This window comes from Canis lupus, chromosome 36 (genome assembly GCF_003254725.2).
Source record: "Canis lupus dingo isolate Sandy chromosome 36, ASM325472v2, whole genome shotgun sequence".
NCBI lineage: Eukaryota > Metazoa > Chordata > Mammalia > Carnivora > Canidae > Canis > Canis lupus.
In genome coordinates this window covers 30,431,436-30,456,998 of record NC_064278.1, presented here as the reverse complement: position 1 = coordinate 30,456,998, position 25,563 = coordinate 30,431,436, and the positions used below count along the sequence as shown (strand labels likewise).

Here is a 25,563-nt window from a genome sequence, read left to right as displayed (position 1 = left end):
AAATATTAGAAATGGCAAAAACCGAAACAGAAGCAAAAATACCATAGCTTAACATTATTTAACTAACACATCACTAAATCATTTCAATACAGTGTCTTTTGGGGTTAGTTCCTACAAAAATCTGGGGCTATAGGTTTGTTTTTAAAAAGCTATAGAATTTTCTTCAGTCTTGTGCAAATTTAAAACATTAACAGAAAAGTACTCTTTGTGATTTGCAGTAATGTTTAACAACAAACACCACCACACCGTCGTGCCCATATTTGTGTTTGCCCTTACAAAAGCATTAGTCCCAAGTAGCACAAACCTAGGTGGTAAAACTAATGAAAAAGGGAAAAGATTGATTTCATATTAAATAAATGAAGTATTCCTGCTAAATAATCATGTACTATTTGAGTGAAAGTGTCATATTTGAACTCTAGAAAAGAGGGAGAGAAATTGCACCACCGAACAGGATACATCCTAAAATCAATGGAAGTTTGACATCGGTGGTTTTAGTTTCAGCCACATAATATCACCATCCTGTTGAAGTTCTTAATTTGAATTTTATTAGGTGTTGTAATTGTGCTTTTATTTAACTTGTAATTTTTAAGTTAATAGTTGTATAGGAGCAAATAATTGTAAATATTTGAGAAATGTTACAATTTAAGTCAATAGAAAGGATTTAAAATAATTTTTCATGTAAAATAAGATTATGAATTACCCAACTTGAGAAATGCTGTTTTAACATATTCTTTGAAAATCTCAAGGCATATGTTACTATATTTAGAGCAATAAGGAAATTCACATAATGCCTAGAAAAGAAGATGACTGCTTCATAGCTGTAGTCCAAAATGAGTGGAAGGATATTTATATTATCTTTCTAGGAAGGAGTGTTTCATCAGTGTTAGAAGATCAGAACCCACCGTTAATAGTTTTGTCCAGGAAATGAAACATAGGGAATGAATCACCTAATAAGTGGGAGTGACTTCTTCACTACATCTTCTCAATCAGCTTCATATAATTGGTCTTTGCCTACATTTTGCCATATAAATAATCTTTTCGATAAAATATAGGCTATAATAACTTCACCAAAATGTAAAGGGCAAATATAAAGAGAAGATATTTTTTTTTCCCCCGGTGCTTTCAAGACTATTTATTAATCATGGCCCACTGTAAAAAGCTTTTAAAACCAGCATCTTCAAGTTTCCAGTACAACTGAGAATTGAAAAATGAAAGAGGGAGAGAGAAATGAAAAACCCAACTGGACTATATTACTAAAGAAGTTGTCACTGGGTGCCTGCGTTCCCCAAAAGAGTCCAGAAGTTATGAACCATAGCGACGATGCTTCTTGTAAAAGAGATTGATTTCACTCTCACAAAGATTTTCCTTCATCTACCCATTTACAATTTGAACTGCATAATTGGTAAAACTGAGATGAAATCTTATAAACCTAGTGCAATTACCTTGTAATTTTTGGATTTGAAAGTAATGAACCATTAGAATCCATGTAATTTCATATAAAAAAAAAGAACCATCTTATTGCCATTGTAAATTGCATTCTTAAAAAGAAAACAGAACAAAATAAAACTTAGCATGTGTAGGAATATTTTTAGGACTAAATGCATATGAGTATTTCCAAGTAATTGTTTCAAATAAGTTTCCATAGTAATACTAATTTAAGGAAAGGGTAGTTTTGGTATATAACATTCTCTGTGTCCCATAAACAAAAAGAAGTAAACCATGTGTAGGTCAATCTGTTAAAATAGTCACCTGCATCTCATCTAATTTTGATTGAATATCTGGAGGAAAATCCCCTGCTCCACAGTTAAATGGGTCAAAAGGTTCTGCTCCAAACAGGTCTCGTTCTAAAAGGAGGAAAATAATTTAGTAAATTAAATGACAAGAATAAATAAATAAATAAATAAATAAATAAATAAATAAATAAATAAATAAATAAATAACTAGCTAGCAAGAAGTGATTGGGGTGAGTTAGGTCTCAGAGGCAGGATTATATAAAGAACTGCTCACAAGGCCAAAGGAGCTCCTATCCACACTCATTTTATGCTGGGCTTTTCTGAGCTTAGAGGTAAACACTAACAAAGAGGCAAAAATCCATTTTATGACAATATTAAAAACTGTTTGGTTACAAAGAATTATTATCCAGAGAGGCTTCTGTGTCTTTAATTAAGACTTCTCAATATCAAATTCATCAAATTTTTGAAGCAATTAAATTTATTACAATTAATGTTTTACTTATTGAGACTTCCCTTTTCCATCTACTGATGCCTTTGTAACACAACAGTGAAGCAATCCGAGGGACCGGGACTGGTTGGTAAGTCGTGTTACTCATAGCTCATTACACCTTAATCTCACATATATTTAGAAAAAATTTAAGGCACATTGTCTCATGTGCTATGAAACTATATCACCTTCCCAAATAAACACAACGAGGCAGGTTCTTTAAAAATGCCTCCTAGCCCCAACACAAATTTCTTTTTAAATACAACAAAAATGGAATATCAAAAAACTCTCTGTCACATATACTCTAAAGTATTCATTCTTTAACCACTAAAGAAGTATTAAAGTTAAAATTGATATTTGTAATTGATAAAAACCATGGCCTATTATTTAAAAATTATCAAATTTCTTTCTTGACACAATTTTTAAAAATTATATAGGTGCATGGGAATTTGTAATATATTAAGAAAAACTGTATTATCAAAATTCAATGCTATGTAAGAAATAATATTTATGTTCCTTGAGTTCTATTATATCCTCTAAATTAATCTGTGACCCTCATTATGAAAGACTCTGGCTTTTATAGTTATAACTTTTTTTTTCAAATTCATGTATTAAATAAGTAAAAAAATTTTGTAAGTGCCTGGTGCTGCTAAGTATTATATACATAAGAGGGACATACACTTTTATCATCCAAATAAAGACACTTTTAAGAGTAAAAGGAATGCAACCAACAGTCACACCAAGACAGGAGATATAAACCAGAACTGTCCTAAACAAATGGGAATTTATGACCATTTTATATATGAATATTATATATATTTTATATATATTACATAATATATGTAGACACTATACATGGGCATGGGTGTTATTATTATTGCTGTTATTTTCCTCAGTCTGATGTTGTTCAGTTAATAAACCAGAGCTTGGGGAACAAGAGAACTTTTCTTTGGAGGAGTGCCTTGGTTACCACCATACCACAAGCACGTCCAACACTGCTCTGCACAGGATAGATGTTTGTGAAAAGAAATGAATTAACAAGAAGGAAGAAGAGCTGATCAAGAGGAATAGAGATTTTCATTATAGGCTATCTCATTTTATCGCTTTGCTTTAGAGTGCTTCACAGATATTGTATTTTTTTTACAAATTAAAAATGTTTGTGGCAACTCAAGTATCAAATAAGTACCATTTTTCCAACAGTATTTGCTATAAAGATAGATATGGTATGGGGGTATCTAGAATGCTATATTTATCTACTATCTATCTATCTATCTATCTATCTATCTATCTATCTATCTATCTACCTCCCTACCTACCTACCTATCATCTATCCTTCATTGTATTTACTAAACTTTGGCACTCAGGATCATTAGATATTAAAAAATGTAGCAGGGTGTTACTTCAGTTTCTCATTTAAAAAGTCCTTAACACAATTTGAACATCTCTGCCTAGATTTTCCAAAGGCATGTCAAATTTATTGATATCTAAAACTGAATGCATTTTTCACCTTACCTACCTCTTAGTTTTCCCTGTTAACAACATTTGGTCTAATATCCTGAATCACAGTTGATTCTGAACTCTCAGCCACCATCCTGATAAATTATCCCTTCTAAATATTTTCAAAGCTATTCACTCTTCTCAGTTTATAGTTTGACCTGGATTAAAATCCTCCTTTGCAGATACTGCACTAATTTATATTTCAGATTTTAGCTTGTAATGAAAGTCTAGCATATATGCTAAACGAATGCCTACTGGGCTAAATAAGAGAATGAGTAAACCAGTGGTTAAATTCAAGGAATTAAAAAACAGTAAAGGAAGAGATGTGAAACCCTCAGAAGGACAAAAAAATACCCTATTATGACATGAGGATACTGGCAACATTTGCTAAAAACACACTATGACATATATATTATGGATTATTTCCTGAAAAAATATTTTGCAAGGCACAAAATATATTCAGAGGAATTAAAAAATATATATTTCAATTTATGTAAAAGTATTTTTATACACTGATTTTCAGAGTTTCTGATGTTATTACTTTGCATTTACAATTAATTCTCTAAAATTTACTGAATATCTAACATGTGTAATATATTTTGGTAAGTTCCACAAGGGGAAAAAATAAATTAAAGGCCCTGACACAGTTTAAGACCAAGCTAAAACTTTGGAGTTATATGGAAAAACCTCTTAATGTGAACCAGAGAGGATACAGTAAAGCAGAACATGTAAAAGTGTCTTTTCTTGAGTTTCCCTTCGGACATAATGACTGATCATGGCCACTGAGAACTATTCTTTAAGTTCCTGTGATAGGGCACAGATCAAAATATAATCAAGACATTGAAAGTGAGCATCTGTTGGATGGTTCCTAATTCATCGGTAAGAGACTCTTACATTCCTTCCAAATGTATAGAAGATAAATCAGAAAAGTGATACATGTATAGTATTTTAGATATCAAGAAAAAACACTTATGTAGGGTTAATAAACAAATCATGGAATTCAATATTTACATGTTTCTTTAAGAATATTCATATACTCTTTGGTAAAAAATTTACACTGAGTTCTACTAAATGTGTCAAAATATTAAAATAGTTACCACCAAGTTGTTTTTAATCATTAAAACATTAAAAGTATAACCCCAAACACAATAAAATATAAATAAATGCTTTGTATGATGATATAAATAACCCTATACCCTATATCATTTTTCATAAAATAGTTTCAAATGCAACAGTGACATCTTTAGTAGTGTACTCTGAATTATAAAGTAAAATATGATTAGCTGATTTGGCCCATATAAACCTAATTCTTTGATAATCAACACTTTTAGTGAGCTCAAGATATATAATTTTCCATAAAGTATTAATTTCATAAAATATTAAATATTTCAGATGTATACAAATATAGCAAAGAATATTAATTTGTTTAGAAAGCTTACTAATCTCAGTCGATCTACTAGGTATTGGAGGTGGCTGTGTGCCATTGCGAGTAGGTGTTGAAGATGGGTGTGACACTGGAGAAAATGGTATCATATCAAAGATGTCCGTGGAGGGTGACTTCGGTGTCACACTGCCCGCCTGCAATGAAAATAATGTGAGTTAAGCAGTATTTCAGGTAGACACATTTTAATGCCAAATATTTCATATGCATATAAAACACATATAAACAACAAATAATTCAGTTGAATTATATGCACTTGCCATTTTGTAGATCAAATGTTGGCAGTTCTATATGATTTAACTAGTCATGCCAAATGCTCATTGGTAAGAATGCAACAGAAAATTTCTGCAACAGTGGCCTTAAAGATGATGACAAAAATGCTGACAATACTACTCTAGATATACTTTTTTTTTTTTTTTTGTATACCTAGGAATAATTGCCATGTGTATCAGAGAATTGAAACTATTAGAAACTATACAGGGAGCCTGGGTGGCTCAGTCTGTTAAGCCTCTGCTTTAGGCTCAGATCATGATACCAGGGTCCTGGCTGGAGCCCCAGGTAGGGCTCCCTGCTCAGTGAAGAGTCTGCTTCTCCCGCTCCCTTTACCTCTCCTCCCCCTGCTCGTGCTCTTCCTCCAAAATAAATAAGTCTTTTTATTTTATTTTATTTGTTTTATTTTTATTTTTTATTTAAAAAAAATTTTTTATTGGAGTTCAATTTGCCAAAAAGGTCTTTTTTTTTAAGAAACTATATAAAACAATGATTTCAGTAATATATTTTGCTTAAGTTATAAATAGAAATAATTAAACATAAGTAATGCACCTTCTTAAATATGACCATTCATTCAAACGCAATTAATAGCAACTTTAAAAAGTTATGAAGATTATATATTAATTTGTATTTATTACTACAATGACAGCCAACTATTATATTCACTGCAGTGCCTTTTATTCCCAGGTAAGAGTTCTTAGGTTTTCTTTTTTGTTGTTTTTTAAGAAATACGTTTTATTTATTTTAAGATTTTATTTATTTATTCATGACATACAGAGAGAGAGGAAGAGAAAGAGGCAGAGACACAGGCAGAGAGAGAAGCAGGCCCCATGCAGGGAGCCTGATGTGGAACTCGATCCCGGGTCTCCAGGATCTGAAGGGCTGAAGGCAGCACTAAACCGCTGAGCCACCCGGGCCCAGGTTTTCTATGATAAATAGCTACCTTGCAAAATAAATTATCACTAAATGTACCACCAAAAGTGTCATCTGGGTCGGTCTGGGTCAGGAATGACCCAGGAATGAAGCAACCAGCACTTTGATTGCCATGCTGGGGGGCAAAATACACTCACACGTACATACACACAATCTAGAGAAGAAAGAGAACTCTTATTTTGGAGAAGAATAGAAGAAAAAACTTGCTTTTCCTCAACATGAACAGAGATTACTTGGCATATTTCACAGTATAATTAGACTTTTTGGAATATATTTATTTTTCTCATTCATAGATAATGAAGGTAATGGAAGAAAAATAAGGCTAATTGTGTGTAAAGAGTCACCCATTTGCTATAGTGATATTCAAATCTTCACTGTTCTTGAAAACAAAATAAACCAACCAAAACATCTTTAGCCTGTCCATCTTTACGCTTCTAGCTCATATTTTTTGCTCTTTCCCTTACGACTAACTTCCTTAGGAGAGGTACTAACTCCTATCAATCTAGACTTTGCTCTTTTTGTACCAAACACCACTGAAACTGCTTTTACCAATATCAGCAATGACCAACTTTCCCAGTTGCCATATCTGAGGGTTCTTTGAAGTTACTTGTCCTAACTCGCATTTCTGTGGACATACCTGAAATTTTTTCAATTTGATATAAATAGCACATTTTAGCAGAGTTTAAACAAATATGTGGGATAATAAGAAAGAATTTTCTGCTTAGCAAATTACATGAGGTCTTGGGATGCTGCTCTCACTGATTGGCTTGGGAAGGCCACATTTAGAAGGTGGTGGTATTAACAGTCCCAGTGACAGTCTGGAATCAGGCGAGTTGACAGGAGTGACAGTAACGGAAGAAATATTTAGACAGGAAGATGAATCATCACTACTACGCCAGAAAGAGGATGAGCATCTCTGAAACCCATGTTGCTCATGATCAGATATTTTGTGCAGCAGCTGTAAAGGAATGACAGAAAAATACACTAAGGACAAGAAAGAAGACATGGAGGAAAGAGGAAAAAGTATATATGAAAATCTATTTGTAAAATGATATATTGTGAAAAGAATAGTTTCAACATAACTACTGTTTAAAAATTATTTGAATATATTTTCCTATTGCAACGTTCCTTAGATTCCAGAATGTTTAATTTGACCATTTTTCACTGAAATCTTACATTTTTAGATAAATAAAATGTTGCATCAGTAGGACTCGAGAGGATAGTTAAGAGGAAAGCTTACTGATTCATTTCAATAAGAGCTTCTGTGTAATGACACAGGAAAAGGAATCAAAATAATAAAAAAAGAACACTCATTGATGTAGGAGTAAAGTCTAGTAAAAAGTAATGACTTTGTAGAATTTTCAAAAAGGTTTACAACAATCATTTTAAATTTAATCTTCAAAACGTTCTTTTGAGATATTTGTATGAGTAATGTTTTGTCCTTATTATAATAAAGATATGGGAAGTAAGGCCCATAGATTCTTTGTGATTTATTCCTTTATGAGGTAAGAAGCAGAGCCTAAATCTAAAACAATCTAACTCCAATCATCACGACCTTTCTGTAAGTTGTGAGTTCCAAATGGTCTAAGACTTTCCAGGGATGGGCAAAGGGGGCCGTCCAGCATCTCGAATAAGTGAGATAATAAATAATCAGATGGTCAGTAAGTGGTACACTGCGCTGGGTCTGCACAGCAGTTTTCGAATGACTTTTATAAGGTATTTGCATTACAGTCTGGAAAGCTACTGTCAAAAGCTGAGCTGGTAAGAACCGAGCTGTCAGAGTGGTCAATGAAAACAAGCCAAAATGAAAGTAATAATCCAGTCTTTATTCACGTCCTGCTCTAGTGTAAGCAAGAGGCCAGAGAGAAGGTGCTGGCTTCATCAGTGTCCCCGTTTCCCCCAGAAAATGGCACTGGGCTAGGATCAGAAGATCCGCGCAGAAGCATGGCTTCGTCTCTCTGCTGAGGGAGCCCTGAACCAAGGTCCTGCTGGGTTGTGTGGTGTGGTGTCTGGAGGGAGGGAGCAAGCCATGGGGAGAGAAAGGAGAAAGAGCGAGGAGCAGAAATGTCCTGAATACTGACTCACAGTGGAGGAAGGAGTCTTCGAGGCCCTCAGAAGATGGTCTTGACAGAAGCATTTTAAAAAGACCATGGCCAAGGGCCTCCAAAAAGGAGGCCTCTGAACATGGGCACCAGGCTGGGAACGTAGATGTGCCACGTGGAAGAGCGCAGTGGGCCTAGGGGTCCTAGGGGTCCTAGGGGTGGAGGAGCTGAGTCCTGGACTGCCTCGCCTGCACTCCGGGCCCTCTACCTGGTGAGGGGACCGCAGCCTACCCCAAGGCCAGCCAGTGGAAGCTTTGGTGATGGTCTAGGACAGAGCCCGACGGGCTTGGCCCCGAGGTGGGACTTCCCAACTACAGGGCACACCTCAGAGATTTCTTAACACTAATAGGAACACGAATACGGCTTTTGATAACTTCACAGTGAAAAGTTATAACCAAAAGGATGGTTAGGAGAACCCACAAATCTGAAGGAAGTGTTTAGGCTAAGAGTCACCTCTCCACACATTTCTCAAAGCTGAGGGGAAAATAAGGCAGTGGAACTTGAGAGGTTTAAGTTGAGGGAAGGGTTTAGTGTGGAAGCACAATTTCTGATGGTCTGGGTTATATAAGTTATCACTCTATCAATATGGATATAGTTATATGATTACTATTTTCCCTATTGCTTTCCATAGTGAGCTCTCTGTAGATAGAGATGTATGCACGCATATACACAATTTTAAAGTCTATTTTACAGTCTATGCAGCTTGCTGTATAATTTTGTGATTGGTGGTCATTTTTTACTTAATTTTAAGTGACAACTGTAAACTCCCTGTGGACAAATTTTTTCTAAATTTCATCTGAAAGAAATACTTTCTAAAAGCTATATAACACATCAAAGTAAAAGACATAAACTGTTTATGTATATTTACTGTCTAATTTATACTAGAGCAACTTTTAAACTCAAACTATGAATTGATAAGAATGTTTATATGGAGTGAAACATATTATGATATTAAGTGGAAGTTGTCCTTCGTATCATCTGGTTTATAACATAAATGATAGTACGCAAACTATTATATGACTTGTATTAGTCAAAATATCTTACCAGATGCCTCAAAACAAACTGAAGGCCAAAATAACCTAACTTATAAATGCTCTAGTATTTTATGATAGTGTTAATTATGCCTTCTACTTGCTTACGCAGGTGAAGAAGGTTTGTAACATGAAAATGATCAAGGTTTTAAATAACCCACTTAGGTATTTTCATTTCCAAATTGGTAAAACTTGGATATCTATAAATAGTTGTGCTATCCAAAGTTTAAGATTCCATCACAGGTTTCCTTTTGGGTCATCAGTAAAGTAGACTTGGTCAACTGGCATTTGTTGCTCTGGTCACACAGATCTCTCAATATGTTGAATCAGTTCCTTGCAGGTAATATTAAGAGACCGCACATTAATAGCTGGAGCTTTTCTTGAGAAGTTACAAAATGTAGAAAGTGGGCCCACAGACTTGCATGAAAATAACTGATTGGTTATTAAAAGGCTGTGCCTTTTCAGTTGGGTATAAGCTCTCCACTTCACCACAACCACCACACGCTCATTATTAGTGTCACAGCCCGGGCTCTGTGGACATCGGGTTCGTGATTCCCAACTTAGAAATAATTCAAGTCAGGGAATTAAATATTATATCTATTAAATATTTTGAGTGGTGTTTCTAAATTTAGGGGGTCAGGAGCTAGTCATTTTTTTTAACTGCCATTTTTAACTGGTTGAGGATATTTTTTAAAGAAATAAATGCAGGGGGATCCCTGGGTGGCTCAGCGGTTTGGTGCCTGCCTTCAACACGGGGCGTGATTCTGGAGGCCCGGGATCGAGTCCCACGTCGGGCTCCCTGCATGGAGCCTGCTTCTCCCTCTGTCTGGGTCTCTGCCTCTCTCTCTCTCTGAATAATTCTCTCATGAATAAATAAATAAAATCTTTTAAAAAAAGAAATTAAATGCATAGTTTAGATGGATACAGCTTGATATTTTTATTTTATGTCTCGTCAGTATTTTGACAGATGGCTAGAAACCAAGATTTTTGGACTCTCCTACAGAAATTCATGGTACCACTGTTTAGTATTTATGTTCATAATTCCAGCTGCTTTGGTCTTTGAAGGTGCATAGGATCTGATCCCATTCTAAGAGAAGGAGGAGCTCTATGCTCAACCATTCCATGTTAATTATGCAGACATTGTTAGGTTCTTAAGGCCTATTAGTAATGAGTGCCCAGGGGCACCTGGGTTGCTGAGTCATTAAGCATCCAACTCTTAATTTCAACTCAGGTCATGACCAAAGGGATGTGAGATTGAGCCCCACATTGGGCTCCACGCTGGACATGGAGCCTTCTTGGAATTTTCTCTCTTCCTCTGCCCCTTCTCTCTCTTTCAGAAAAAAAAAAAAAAAAAAAACAAAAAACAAAAAACAAGGGGGGGGGAGTGCCCATAGTTGAGACTCGTTGTAGTTTTCTAGTTTGCTCTTTCAAGAAGCAGTGGCTTCGTATATTTAGGCCCAGGTGAATATTTCAACCTTCTTAGCCTCGTCTAAATATGACAGCAATGATGAAGAATCATAAAAGGGTTTGAACTCTCAGTAAATGTTGAATACATTTAAACAACAAAGAAATTGCATCAAATAGTTCTTTGGTAACATCCACAGAAATATTAGAATGATATCAAAATTTTATTTTATGGTGTTAATTGTTTTGGTGGTATAAATATTCAAACGTCTTTTTGAAAGGTAAAACACAACTCAGATTAAAATACGATTTATCATAATGATTAAAATAATTCTATTTAGAATTAGATTTAAGCAAATTACTTGAATTATTTAAATTAATTTAATATTTATAAATATTTATTAATTTAATGTTTAATTATTTGTGTTTGAAATACGATGTCTAAATTTTTCTAGTTGAAAAACTGGTAGGTCATAAATAAAACTAAAGACGAGGAAATACAACGGTGACGCAAAATGTTCTAGCCAACCCATGGATGCTCCCATGCTGATTCACACTCTCAAAGTTCACTATCATGTCACATTTGCAACATCCCTTTTTAAGTAGTTTTTAAAAGGAATAACTTCTAGAGTTTAGAATTTATAGCATCATGAATGCATTTTTTTTTTTTTTCTCCAGATTTCTAGATTCACAGTTTGGTTATTCTGGTCTCTTACTTGGAAGACCTGTTATCTTTTTTTTTTTTTTCTTATTTATTTATTTTTTTTGGAAGACCTGTTATTTGTTCTTACAAGAGTGTCACGGGTCAAGTGGATAGGATTGTCTGCAATTCCCAAAGAAAAAAACTGCATCAAGAAACTAAATTCATTGATCAGATAGATATTCATGGTCGGAACTGGAGCGGAATATATTTTTCTCCCCATTAGATAGAGCTTACTTCTTTAGAAGTGTCTTTTTTGCAAGTAACAATTGGGGAAGTGAAGCCGTGAACCAGTGATCATTTTTTTGTGGGCTGCAAATGTTCTTGAATCAATGTCATGTTTAGAATTTATGCCTTTGTTTAAAGATTCACATTTGGCTTGTTGTGCAACGGAGTTTTCACAATCTGCTCTTGCCCATCTTGACTTCAGTAACAGTCGAGAGAACACTAGAGGAAGATAAATAGGCACTTTTGTTTACCCACAATGAAATACACATTTTCGGTTATAATTGTCCTATCAAGTCTAATCAGTGGCCACATGGTTGATTATGTAAAGGTAGAACTTTATCCAGTAACAAACACTTGGTTTAATTGAAAGGGAGACATTTATTTTACTCAGCAACAGAAAGTCCAGTACTTGTAAGGACTACAATTTTATTCATTTAACTTCTTGGCAATAGTCTGATTTGGTTAAAAGCATCTATAGCCAGAAAAGTTAAATGTAAGCATCCAGACACAAGAATCAAGAGGAACGGTCTGATTTAACTTGCTGTGCCCACATCTTATAACGGAACAAACTTCTGGGGGCATTCATGAGGCCAGGAGGGCAGAATGAACCCTTTTTTTTTATATAAATACAGGCAGCGCTGCCATGTGAATGTAATAAATGGAAATCAGATTGTTCCTAGATAATTAGTACCAAATGGTGGAAACCCAACCTCTAATCTATTGCCAAACCACCAGAACACAGCAAAAAAGCAAACAGCCCAGTCAAGTAACGGAAATTTCTCAGTGTATCTAAATGTATAAAACAAGGACCCAATTTCTGAAACCAATGAAAAGATTTGCACAATGTCAGTGCGACACAGCGACACGCAGTACGGGCGCTATCGGAGGCTATTTCATCTGCCTTAGAAAAGGACCCTAGGACTGAACAGCAGGGTGATCAGGGGACGCGTTGGCATTCTGCTTGTTACGAGCAAGTTAAAAAACGGTCCGTCGATTGTACGTGAGAAAACTAAAAATAGGTGTGGTCCTTCGTTCGTTGTGCATATGAGGAACTTGCTTCAGTGAGAACAAGTTTGGATATATGGAACACATACACTGGCCTGCAGTTAGAAAGGTCTTTTAATTTGGATAATGAGCAAAAAAAAAAAAAAAAAAAAAAAAAAAGGCCCTCATTCTGTTCTCCTTAGCTAGTAGTAAACGACTCTAGAACCTCACACTGGGCACACCTATGCGGGGGGCACTGACTGAAACAATGAACAGTAGCCCAAATGGTGACAGAAAAAGCAGACTTCTCTCATTCAAGTACTCTAATCACGAGCCCGACCTCCTCCTTCCATTCCAGATTTCCGGATCCGACCCCCCAGTGAGCACCCGGCGTCCAGTCGGCAGAGCTCACAAGGGCAAGAGTGAAATCGTGACTCTCCGTCATGCCCCTTCCCCAAGCCATGGCTACCCTGCGAAATGGCACCACCACCCAGAGGCTAAAGACAAAACCCTAAGGGCCAATCCCGACTCCTCTTTTATCCTCCAGCCCCCAACCATCAGTAAATCGTGCAAGCTCAAGTTAGGGGCGCCTGGGTGGCCCCATCGGTTAAGCATCTGACTTCGGCTCGGGTCGTGAGCTCAGGGTCCCGGGTGGGAGCCCGGTGTCTGGCTCTGGGCTCACCCGGGGGTGTCTCTCCTCCCACTCATGCTCGCATGCGTGCTCTCTCTTGAAGATACATAAATAAAATCTTTAAAAAAAAATCTATCGGGTTATATGCACCATCTGAAATGATAGAATTCTAGGCCAATTTACTCTTCTCCTTCTCCGACACAGTTTTTGGGATCTCAGTTGGGCCTCTTTACAGACCAGGTGCATGTGTCAGCCAGATGATCCCCGAGTCCCCTACTTAATACTGCGAGCAACTTCTCAGTGCAATTAAAAAAGAAAAAAGTAACAAAAAAACCTCTACAGGGCCCTATAATAACTAGCCTCTGACCATCTCTCCAATGTCATCTCCAACTTTTTTGGGTCTTGGTCACTATGCTCTGGGCACAAAGATCTCGTCACTGTTTCCAGCCCTTTGCACAGACCGACTCCAGGTCTCAATTCAAATGCTACCTCTGCAGAAAGGGCTTCCCTGATCACTGCTTCTAAGAGTCCCCACCCGGGCTCTCCTCTTCTGCTATATTTTGTTTTACTCATAGCATATATCAGATCTGGATTTTTACATTCATTTATCCATTTATCTATGGGTTGATTACCCATCCCCCTCCGTGTCCCATAACTGCTGAAATCCATAGACGGCTAAAACCCAACAGCCTAGGATGTCCTACGACTGCCTTAGACAGTCGACAGGTATCTCACAAGCTGCCGTAACAGACCACAGCTGTATCTAATGTGTGCCGTTGACAACTGTGAGAAAATAAAGAACCAGAAGTGATGTGCGTTGTACTACAACGTAAGACACGTCACTAAGATACTACTTCAGAAAAGGAGTGATGACCTTGTACGACTAGGAAAAATGGAAACAAAACGACAGTTTACACTGTGAAACCTTGAAAGGACTTTTTAGAATTGCTGAAGAATTTCGTTAGAAGTTTGAACCAAAATTACTAAGTTTGTATCCGCAAGACAAATCAGAATGACCAATTCTGTGGATGGCAGCCCCCATCCAAGAAATAGCAGCCTTTCCTCAGGTGCCTTGGGAAGTGCGGAGACGCGTACTATCGGCCCACCCGCACGGGGACTCCTTGAAGGACAAAGGTTCTCAGTCTGAAACATCCCACTCAACACGGCCTCACTTTTTTTCATTTATGACTTAATATAGAATAAAATCAAATTTTCTAAAACTGAAATTTCTTATGAGAAGATCTGACTCCTCTGAACCATTGTTCTGTGTTACAGAAACTCAGCTATCACTCTGGACCTCTTGCTAGGAAAAACAGCTTGCGATCTTTTAGTTATCTAACCAAAAAATGTTTCTTATTTTTCCGATGCTTCCCATAACTGACCTTATCTGCTATGTCATCACACACTGATAAGAACAGCATCCAAACCAGTGATCTGAATTATTTTCATTTTCTACATTACTTTTAATTTCACAATCTCTCCGTAATTCCATTCCTACTTTTGTTCTCCTCTCTCTCTCTCTCTCTCTTACCAAAGAGACTATCTTAAAACTAAGATGAGAGATAAATCTTTTATTTTACTTTGACTAATACTCACGTGATATGGACTTCATTGTTTGGGCAGCAAATCCGGATATTTCAGGAAATTATTGTCTTATATGCTTATATTTCGGAACCGAATTACAGTGTTAAGTCATTTGCAGAGAACCATTCCTGAATTATAAGAACCATTTCTTATATGGCAAAAGAGTCACTTCAGCCTGACTTCAGAAAATCTGGCTCCCAATAGGATCAAGAGCCATGTTGGGCTGGTCATTTGAGGAGAGTCTTTCGTCATTTGGGGCTCCTTCTCACCATATCGTACTGAAAGCTCCTGGAGAACCTGATGCCAAATTAATTTTTTTATACCAAACCCACCTATATTGTAATTTTGATGTGTGTAATGGGATTCATAATTCACTCCAGAGCTTCTTCAATTCATGCATCAATTGCTGCCTCTAATCTTTTAAACAAACCGCTGAGAACTTCAGCAATTTTGAACCATTCTATCCTTTAGTCCTCCGAGAGCAAAGGAAACAAGGAAGGAAAAGCTACAGAGTCTCCTTTCCAGAGTTACAAGCCCAATAGGCATTAATTGTGCATTAACTTTGCTACACGCAGTGGCCCGCTATGAGGTGCTGGTGTCCTGGCGGTCTCCTATAAAACCGGTGGTCAAATTTCATAAGAAAGTTCTAACTTAACAGAAATTTGCTTTACTATAGGCCCACTGCAAGCTATTAAACAAGTTTATATATACTTACTTATTTATATATACTTACTATACTTTAAAATTATTTTATTTTTTTATAATTTTCATTGTTTTCCAAGTTCAATTTTAATAGTTTGAATCATTAACAAACCTTCAGTGGATATTTGCAAGCACAACAGCATTTCACCCTAAATAATGTAGATAGTTTAATTTAGTTCATTTTTAATATCAGAAAATCGGGACATAATTTTTGGAAATGTGAAATATAGTACTTAATGTCGTATTAATTAATTCCACACTACATAACTAAACTTCAAAATGAAAGGCAAAAACATTTGTTCATAATCTCTTCAAAAACTTTTAAAACATCAGATATCTTTAGCAACATAAAAACGTTGAGTCTCCTTCCTTTAAAAATCAAATAATTTCTATTTTTTATCTTAAAGATGTACATCCCCCAGTATGTCAGCAATTTAAGAAATCACATAAGCCTTTAGAAACTGAAAAATTGTGACAAGTAATTTTTGAAGTTAAAGTAAAGAAAAATACAAAGATCTTACTATGACAAAAGAATATAATTGCAAAGTTATAAGCTGAGTTCTTTATTTTTTTTTTTTAATTTTTATTTATTTATGATAGTCACACAGAGAGAAAGAGAGAGAGGCAGAGACACAGGCAGAGGGAGAAGCAGGCTCCATGCACCGGGAGCCCGATGTGGGATTCGATCCCGGGTCTCCAGGATCGCGCCCTGGGCCAAAGGCAGGCGCCAAACCGCTGCGCCACCCAGGGATCCCCAAGCTGAGTTCTTATAATAAATAATATAACACTTATTTACTTATAATACTTATTATTACTTATAATAATAAAGCAATAAATTTTCTACACATATGGATTAGGTGCAAAAAAGTGATTTAGAGAAAATGGTTTCTCTTTTTTAAATTCAGCTTTTAGTTAAAGTCTCTGAAGCATTCTATTGAGACACATTCAATACTGAGCTGAACGCAATGCTCATAATCATTAAATGACAACTTCCAGAGAGCTCATCATTTCTAAAAACTGGCTATTTGAATAATTTTGTTGTTTTTCACATAATTGGCTCGACCAATGAGAACTGCTGAGTAAACTGACACACAGACAGACTGTTTCGTTTCCATGCCCACGGTCAGGTGCATTGCTGGGGGGGGGGGGGCCCTCAGCCAGAGGCCCACGGGACTCAGGGAAGCGTCACCCCTACACTCCTCCCGACCTCCTGGCCCTCAACACTTCTGAAGCGGACCTGGTGACCAGTTAGGTTCCCAATGCACATACTCACCCCCAGCCTGGCCCACCTCTTCTTGGTGACCCCAGTGCTACTCCAGGGCAGCACCTGCTTTCAGGAGAGAAAGAGGGGAGGGCTGCTTCTTCATTCATCAACAATGCCCCTGACCCGTCGGCGCCTCCCCTATCTGCCTTGTCCCTCAACGTGATACTTAGTTCTCCATCCGGGGACAGAGTGTGCTCAGTGAACAGGCTTTGGGTTTGCATCCAAACCAAATGGATGGATCTTACTTTGTTCTGCTGCAAATACGAAGACTAAAGTAAAGCTACTATTCATATGCAATGAGTGTCAGGAAGGGCATTTTACTAAGGCTGCCTGACAAAGTAACTTCCCTTCCTTACGTTCCTTTGTACTTCTAGTTTGTTTCCAGGACCGCTTATAGGAAGGCTTTCAACAAGACCCAGAAGGACGTTACTCCATTTTGGGACCACAGTTTAAAGGAATTTGAGCTGATGCTCTCTGCTCCCTGGGATGAGGGAGGAAAGAAAAAAATATCACAATCTTGAGAAGCCAACAGTGATGGTAGAGAAGAGGGAAAACAGGAAGGCTATAATAATAAAGCGAGCCTCACTGTCCATAACAAAGGTACGTGGGAACATATGAACCTACTCCCCACCTCTCTTTCTTGGCCACGGCAGCCCCACTGTCATACGCTATATGCCAAGCAATGGAAATGCCAACAGCATCCGCGAGAAAGATGGAAAAGTGTTGAGTTTAAAAGAAAGTTTTCTGACCCATTTCCAGGGAAGGCACACCAAATTTGAAACCCTAAATGCAATTTTCTATAGGAGCATTCTTTCTAGTGATGAACTGGTGAAATATTCTAGAACTAGATAGTCATACACACACACACACACGTATTTATGTATTCTATAGAATTTTCATTGAGTCAGCCTAGAGGTTGAACCAAGATGGACTTACAAATAAAAACCTGTATATAGTTGGGCACACAGACTCCCATGTCCTAGGCTGCCTTCTTGCCCTAATATTTGCTCTACATGCTTTTTACTTTGATGTAGCCCCACTCATCTGCTTTTTTTTTTTTTTTGCCTCTGATATTCCTTTTATATCAAATAAATCACAGCCAAGCAAACGTCATAATGTTTCCCCCTAAGTTTTCCCCTATGAGATCTAGGGTTGAGACTTCTGCTTGTTTCTTTTATCCATTTTGGGATTTTATGTGCCTACATATCTGCATGATGTAAGATAAGGACCAAGTGTCATTTTGCATGTGGCTATCCAACACCATTTTTTATAGACACTGTCCTTTCCCCATTGTGTATGAAACAAAAATTCTTTTTATAAGTCTGCAAATGCCATAATTGTGTTCCAGTTTATAGCATCGTGCTATAAGTTATACAGTAAATATTTTTAATGCAAAATAAAATATATACTTTATTGGAGAATATCAGTAGCACAGATGATTCAAGAAGAAAAAAAGTTTTCTAAATATATTTTGCCAGAAAAAATATTGTCTTAAATTCCATCTTCCTCTTCCAAAAGATTCCCTTAGCCAAAATCATGAAAGAATGGCATCATACATGGTATTGGGGAAAAGATTTCAAATCTATGATAAACTAAAAGTAAATAATTCAAATATTTGAGAGTTGTCTGCAGAGAGAGCCATTCATTTTAGCGTCTGAAATTCAGCTGTGCCCCTCCCAGTGGAGACCCTTGCGATGCAACGTACAAAACCAAAGCCAGTCTCGTTAACAGTCCAGGATCTATAATGAAGGTCAGTGCTCCAAGGGTGGATTGGCTTAGGTCATGAAATCTAACCTCAGTAAATAGTGATCAATAAGGATGAAAGAAATACGACGTCACAACGAGAAAAAGAACAAACGGAGGGATGGCTTATTCTACAAAACACCAGAGAAAAGAGCAACATGGCAAAACAGCTCTTGTCTGAGCCACCTACGTAATTTTGATTTTTTTTTAAATTAGCATCTTTCATCTCTATCATGTTTTAAAATATTGATCGAGGTTATTACAAACATCCCAGAGCTGATGACCCAGAGATGCTTTATTACCATGAAGTCTCGTTTCTAAGGAAAATATGCACATAATCTATATACTTACTGGAGACGTTGATACTTGGGTTACTCTTAGCTGGCTTTCCAAATCTTGTACTTTGTTTTTAAGTTCCATATTTTCGGCTTCTAAGTCTTGAATCTAAAAAGCAATGATTATTGAATAATCTTCAGAAATTTATTCTTGGGAAATATTGGCTATTATATCGGCTACATTAATGAATAGGATTTTATATTATTTGAAATTTTAATGTACTCTTATGCACAGGGGAGAACATTATTTGATAATGGCTGGGACATATCAGGAGATTCTAGATCACGGGAATTTTATTAAATTTAAAATGTTCTTACATGTGTGTAAATCCCATGTTTCTAATACCTCATCTGTGTGTTTTCTCGTTGCACTGTGCAGTCTGTTACCCATAATCCTGGAGTATAACCGCAAGACAGTGAAACTTGCTTATGATGACTTTGAAGACAGTGGAGAAAGGGTGTAATTTAATTACAAAGGAATCTGATCTGCATGGGAAACCACTTACCCAGCATCTGCTGCTTCTGCTGCTCTGATCCCCATGAGAAGCATCAGGAAGTGAAGCAAAGTCACATGAGAACACTAAGTTCTTGTGGGAATTCAATATAAAATGGTTAAAAACTGTGCAGGGGATCAGGAATGAAAAATTATAGGAACACAGTAAAGCAGTTCCAATCGGTGTGGGGGGGAATTTAATGGCAGGCCTTCTTAATTTGTTTGATGATATGCAAGTTTCCCTGTACTTACATGACATAAACGTTAGACTTAGAGTTTAGTTTACTCACTCTTTTCTGTAATCCCGCAATCTGTTTTCTTGTTTCAACATCTTTTCCTCCAGATTCTAGAAATTTCCTGTATGCCAGGTCAAATGCTTGGCCAATTGTTAAAGTTATTTCTTCAGCCTTTGTAAAAATCAAAGATTTCATATGTCAGACTGTTCTTTGAATCAAGGAAAACATTCACATGAGGTACTTCAAAGGGGCAACGGCTGTAGGTAGAAATGTGGTAAATGAATCAGGTCGTCTGTGTTCACGTAATTCAAGGTCTATTCATGCACAAAACTAGAAAAAAAAATTCTAATTAAATGAGTAGCTGTTGAAGTTGGAAGGGAGAGTTCTATCCACCTTCTCATCTTTTGTCTTAGTATTTTTTTCCTAGTTTGTTTTCCTTCTTTCCTGAATATTTTTTTGGTGCCTATTAAGTGAAAACACAGTGCCAACTGCAGTTTCTCTTGTTGCTTTGCTACTTATTTCCTCTTCCTAATGAGGAGGGTTGGCTAACCCTGGCAGGTAACTCGAATGAGGCTGACGGGGTGGTGTTGTGGAAAACCTGAGGTGTGCCCTCTCGAAGTGGAATACTCAGTTCCAGTTAGTTGTTGGCTTGTGGAAATGAACAATTCCAACCCACAGTTGTCAGATTGTAAATATGTGAGATGAGGTCAGAAACCTGAATTTTTATATGAAATTTCCCCATTGTAAATGATAGTAAACCCTATAATATAAAACACAGCGCCTGCTGAACGGAATACAACTGTCCTCTGAATTTGGCCTCATAAACAACTGACGGTTTGGTCGGTTAATCAGAAACCGTCATCAATGCCCCAAGTCCACCAGTTCATTCCTTCCTCATTCATATCTTGACTGGAATCAGTGTCTTGCACGATGTAAACACTAAATAAAAACCTATTTACCTTATTGATATTTAAAAAGATTAGTAAAGGCATCAATTGACTTCATGCATCATGAATATATATTTAATTATAAGATTTCCAGATTTCCAAAAACTGGTGGTAATAATCAATCTTGAATAGACCATGCTTTAATTTACTGTGAATCCTAAAACTTTGTGATATGCTATGAATAATCTAAATTGAAAATAGACTTCATTCATTTGGGGAATATAAATAATAGTGAAAGGGAATAGAAGGGAAGGGAGAAGAAATGGGTAGGAAGTATCAGAAAGGGAGACAGAACATAAAGACTCCTAACTCTGGGAAACGAACTAGGGATGGTGGAAGGGGTAGGGGTTGGGGTGACTGGGTGACGGGCACTGAGGGGGGCACTTGACGGGATGAGCACTGGGTGTTATTCTGTATGTTGGCAAAATTGAACACCAATAAAAAATAAATTTATTATTAAAAAAACAAAAAATAAAAAATAAAAAAATAAAAAATTAAAAATAAAAAAATGAAAATAGACTTTATTAATAACACCGATTTTTTTCTTAATGTTTCAAGTTTTTATTTAAATTCTACTTAGTTCACATATAGTGAAATATTGGTTTTGGGAGTGGAACCTAGTGATTCACCACTATAACAGCCACGGCTCATCCCAACAAGTGTCCTTAATGCCCGTCACTCATTTAGCGCACTCCCCCACCCATCTCCCTGCCAGTGACCGTCCATTTGTTTTCTACAGTTAAGAGTCTCTTTTATGAATAACATGGATTTAATTAAGACATTGTCATTTATATAGTTCACTACTTGTTTAAGAAAGGCTTGTAGTCATAAAAAAATTATAGTCTAACCCAGTTAACTGAACGATACAAAATATATGCCTAAGATTATACATGAGAACTATCTGTCTTGCAAACAAGTAGAAGGGGGGAAAAAAAAGAAGCTACATTAAGGAATATTAAAGAGATGAAAATGCCAGATACTAAACTATGTGTGCTCAGTGGTTCAAACTAACGAAAAAGTGTACACATAAAAAAATTAGTTGCATTGAATGTTGGGATCACATATAATATCAGAACATGGTAAATGTGATTATAATAGGTTATGGACTATCAGTTTTTTTTTTTAATATCTCTAACTTCAAAACTTTAGGTAATGTATTGGTATTTGTTTTATGATAATAAGACATATGTGTAAACTATGTTTGTTTTGCTGCCTTCTTAATTATGGGTTCAATGTCTTCTTACTAAGATAGTAACATGTCACCCTCAACTACTCCAGGTGTACATTACAGAGAATCATTTCAGTGGTAGCAAGGCTGATTTATCATTAATAGATTTGACTTCATTATTTGTTCACAATAACTTTTAAAAATCACATTCTCTTTTTATAATAAGCCATATCTTTTGTAATAAGATATCTTTTTTATTAAAATGGCATTTAGCGGGCAGCCCAGTGGTTTAGCGCCACCTTCGGCCCAGGGCGTGATGCTGGAGACCTGGGATCGAGTCCCGTGACAGGCTCCCTCTGCCTGTGTCTCTGCCTCCTTCTCTCTCTCTATCATGAAAAAATGAATAAAATCTTTTAAAAAAAATGGCATTTAGCTCCCTAGAAAATATTTTGCATATATCAACTCACTTGATTCTCATAATGAATCTATGAAGTGGGGATTATTATTATCCCCACAATATATACGCAACCTCAGTTCCGTGAGATCTCAGTTTGAGAGTGGAGAAACTGGATTCAAATCTCAAATATTTCACTCTACAAACCCTGATTTTTTTTTTTTATAAATAATAAAACATCGAGATCATCTCTGCACAATCAGTTGTGTTTTTGATAAACGTACGTACCTATGTAACCACTGTATCGGTAAAGGTATGGAGTATTTCTATCTACCACCCCAGAAAGCTCTCTCCTACCCACTTCTAGTCAATGATGGTTCTTATGCATAACCATTGCTAGACTTCCCTCGCCATAAATCAGTTTTTGCTGTCCTTGTATCCATAAAAATGAGCCATATAATACACATTCTTTTCTGTCTGGCTTCTTGCGGAGTTTCTCAGACATTGTGTGTATCGTTTGCTTTATTGATGACTCGTGCTCCGTCCAATGAATATACCATATTGATTTATCTACTTGGCCTGTAAGGAATACTTGCATTGTTTGACTCTTAGTTATAAATAAAACTGCTACAAACACTCTTCTAAAATCTTTTCGTGGACATCTGTTTTCAAAAATCTGGATAAATATCTAAAATGGAAATGCTAAATCATGGAACGGCTCTGTTTTAACATTACAGGAAATTGCCAAACTGTTTTTGCAAAGTGACTGCACCATTTGACGTTCCCACCAGCAGAAAAAGAGCTCTAGTTGCTCCTCGTTCTGACCAGTATCATATGCCGACAGTCTTCCTAGTTGGTCACCTTACTGGGTGAAGTGGTGCTATCTCAATGTGCTTTTAACTTGAATTTCCCTGTTGAATAATTACATTAGCCCAGGTCCATGAATCACTAAGCGAAGAATATTAATTTTCCCTCCTTGATCATTTAATGAAATGTAAAGAGCAAGAACATTTTTTAAAAAATTCTAAAACATTTAATTCAAAAAATTATTACAAGGCAAACATGAAATATAGCAAGAATATATAACAAATACCTTACAAAAAATAAAGTTTGTGAAAAGACTGGATGCAAAAATTCCTTCTACGGATAAATGTATGATTTTGATGACACGTGAACCTTTTTTTTTTTTTTTTTACAATTTGTTAACGAGTAAGAGAGAGGTTTTAAGCTTTGCCTTATGTACATCTCACATAATTAAAAATATACAGGTGGGGGGGGAGGCCTATTGGGGCTACTAGTTAAAGTTTATCAAGTGTAGGCGCACCTGAGGGTGCAGTCAGGTGAGCAGCTGACGCTTGACTCTTGGTTTTGGCTCAGATCATGATCTCAGGGTCATGACCTCAACCTCTGCATCAGGCTCCATACTCAGCACAGAATCGGCTTCAGAATCTCTTCCCCTCCCTCTGCCCCTCTCCACTTGTGCTCACTCTCTCTTTTTCTCATAAATATAAATAAATAAATAATAAATAAATAAATAAATAAATAAATAAATCTTTTTAAAAAGTTATCAAGTGTGATATCCAGTGAATAAAGTATAATATATTAATATCTGGAAACAAAACCGTGAAAAATATGATGGCTAAGCAGTTGGTATTTGCCATACATGGAATCAATGAGGCCCATCACATCATAATGATTATCTACGTTCTAATTTAAACTTTTAAACTTCACGGGATGAGTACGGCGGTTGTACAGATGTTCAGTCTTAATGACACGACGTGACCCTAGTAAGGTGAGCTGCGGTTTTGTCGCATTCGAGGATAGGCCTTCACCTCAACGTCGAACAAGCTCTGAGAGCCTCGCAGAAGTCCTGAGGGCACAAGACGCCAGGAGTAAAGAGGGCGAAGGCCGCGCTGGGCGCAGGGGCTCCGGGGGTCACGGCCGCCGCAGCAAGGGGCCCTGCTGGCAGGACGGGGAGTGGGAACCCAGGGCCTCGGCCCGCAGCCCGATTCCCTCACCGCCCAGCCTTCCTGACGCCGACGGAGCCACTGACTCTGCCCAGATTTCCTTGAAGGGAGACGACAGGCTCGGATCAAAGAGGCCACGGCTTATGGCCCAGCGGTTTCCCTCCAGACTGACAGGCGGTTGTAGGACAGGACGCCGAGGGGTGGCGAGCCCCTGTCCCCCGCTCTCCCCAGTGCGAACGTACCATCTGCCTCTGGCACACGCTCGCCGGCCAACCCTGATGTGGGCGCCGTCCAGGCACAGTAGGCCCCGGCCACAGGCCCGCGGCGCCCTGCTGCTCCACGGCCTCCCCTGAGGAACCCGGTCTGCCCTCGTGGCTTTCCCGCTGTCACCCCAAGGCCACGGAGGGGAGTCACGCCGCACGTGGGCCTCTGACACGGACTCTCTTCGCTCCACGGTCAGCAGGCCGGCCACCGGGTCGTTGCAGGCACCACTGCTTCCTCCCGCCGCCCGCTGCCCCACGGTCGGGCCAGGGCCCGCAGCCGACGGGGTGTAGGTGGGGCTGCTGTGAAACAGCTGCCACGAACACCCCCGTGTGGGGTTCTGCGTGGACACGAGCTTCCATCGCCCCCGGAGAGACGCCCCAACGGGTCACACCACAGCTGCCTGTTGGTGTTTCACGCAATGGCCCAGTGCTGGGCCCGGCCTCCGGGCCCCTCATAGCCCGGCTACCCGCACGGACCCCCGCCCCCAGGCCCCCCAGGAAGGCGAGCCTTCCTATCTTTTGCCCAACTTTCCAATTTGATGAATGATTTCTAGGCTATTGAGTCTTTTTTTTTTTTTGGTCTTTCTCTTTTTTTTTTTTTTATAAATTTATATTTTATTGGTGTTCAATTTGCCAACATATAGAATAACACCCAGTGCTCATCCCATCAAGTAGGCTATTGAGTCTTGAAGGGGTTTTTTTTTGCCTGAAATAAATTTGCAAAGACCTTCTCTCCATTCTGGGTAGTCTTCTCGTCTCCTCCATAAGGGCCTTTCACAGAAAAAAAAGTTCATTTTTGATGAAGCTCAGTTCGCTCCTCTTCCTAGGTGCGGGTCCTACCTTGGGGTCGAGCGTAGAAGGCCACCCATCCCTCCGCCCTGGATGTTCGTCCTCTTTCTCTAAACGTTTCATACTCGGGCATTTCCCATTTAAGTCCACGATGCATTTTCACATAATTTTTGTGTAAGGTGTGAGACGTAAGTCGACGCGCATTTTATTCGTGCTGAAGGTCCAATTTTACAAGCA

At 37.8% G+C, this 25,563-nt stretch overlaps 1 protein-coding gene across 10 annotated transcripts in view; it reads right to left on the bottom strand.

Moving 5' to 3' along the window:
- Positions 1 to 25,563, bottom strand: part of GULP1 (GULP PTB domain containing engulfment adaptor 1) — a 218,171-nt gene that overhangs the window by 6,227 nt on the left and 186,381 nt on the right. For 4 of the 10 annotated variants that reach the window (XM_049106204.1, XM_049106203.1, XM_049106205.1 and 1 more), the window contains 6 exons: positions 19,853 to 19,969; positions 19,576 to 19,599; positions 19,086 to 19,178; positions 7,095 to 7,319; positions 5,157 to 5,295; positions 1,750 to 1,844 (listed from right to left, as the gene is read on the bottom strand). In XM_049106204.1, coding sequence (XP_048962161.1) covers positions 1,750 to 1,844; positions 5,157 to 5,295; positions 7,095 to 7,319; positions 19,086 to 19,178; positions 19,576 to 19,599; positions 19,853 to 19,969 — 693 coding nt within the window. Of the gene's footprint in view, positions 1 to 1,749; positions 1,845 to 5,156; positions 5,296 to 7,094; positions 7,320 to 17,000; positions 17,058 to 19,085; positions 19,179 to 19,575; positions 19,600 to 19,852; positions 19,970 to 25,563 lie in introns of all 10 variants that reach the window. The other 6 variants (XM_025460449.3, XM_035697589.2, XM_049106206.1 and 3 more) reach the window with 5 other exon arrangements.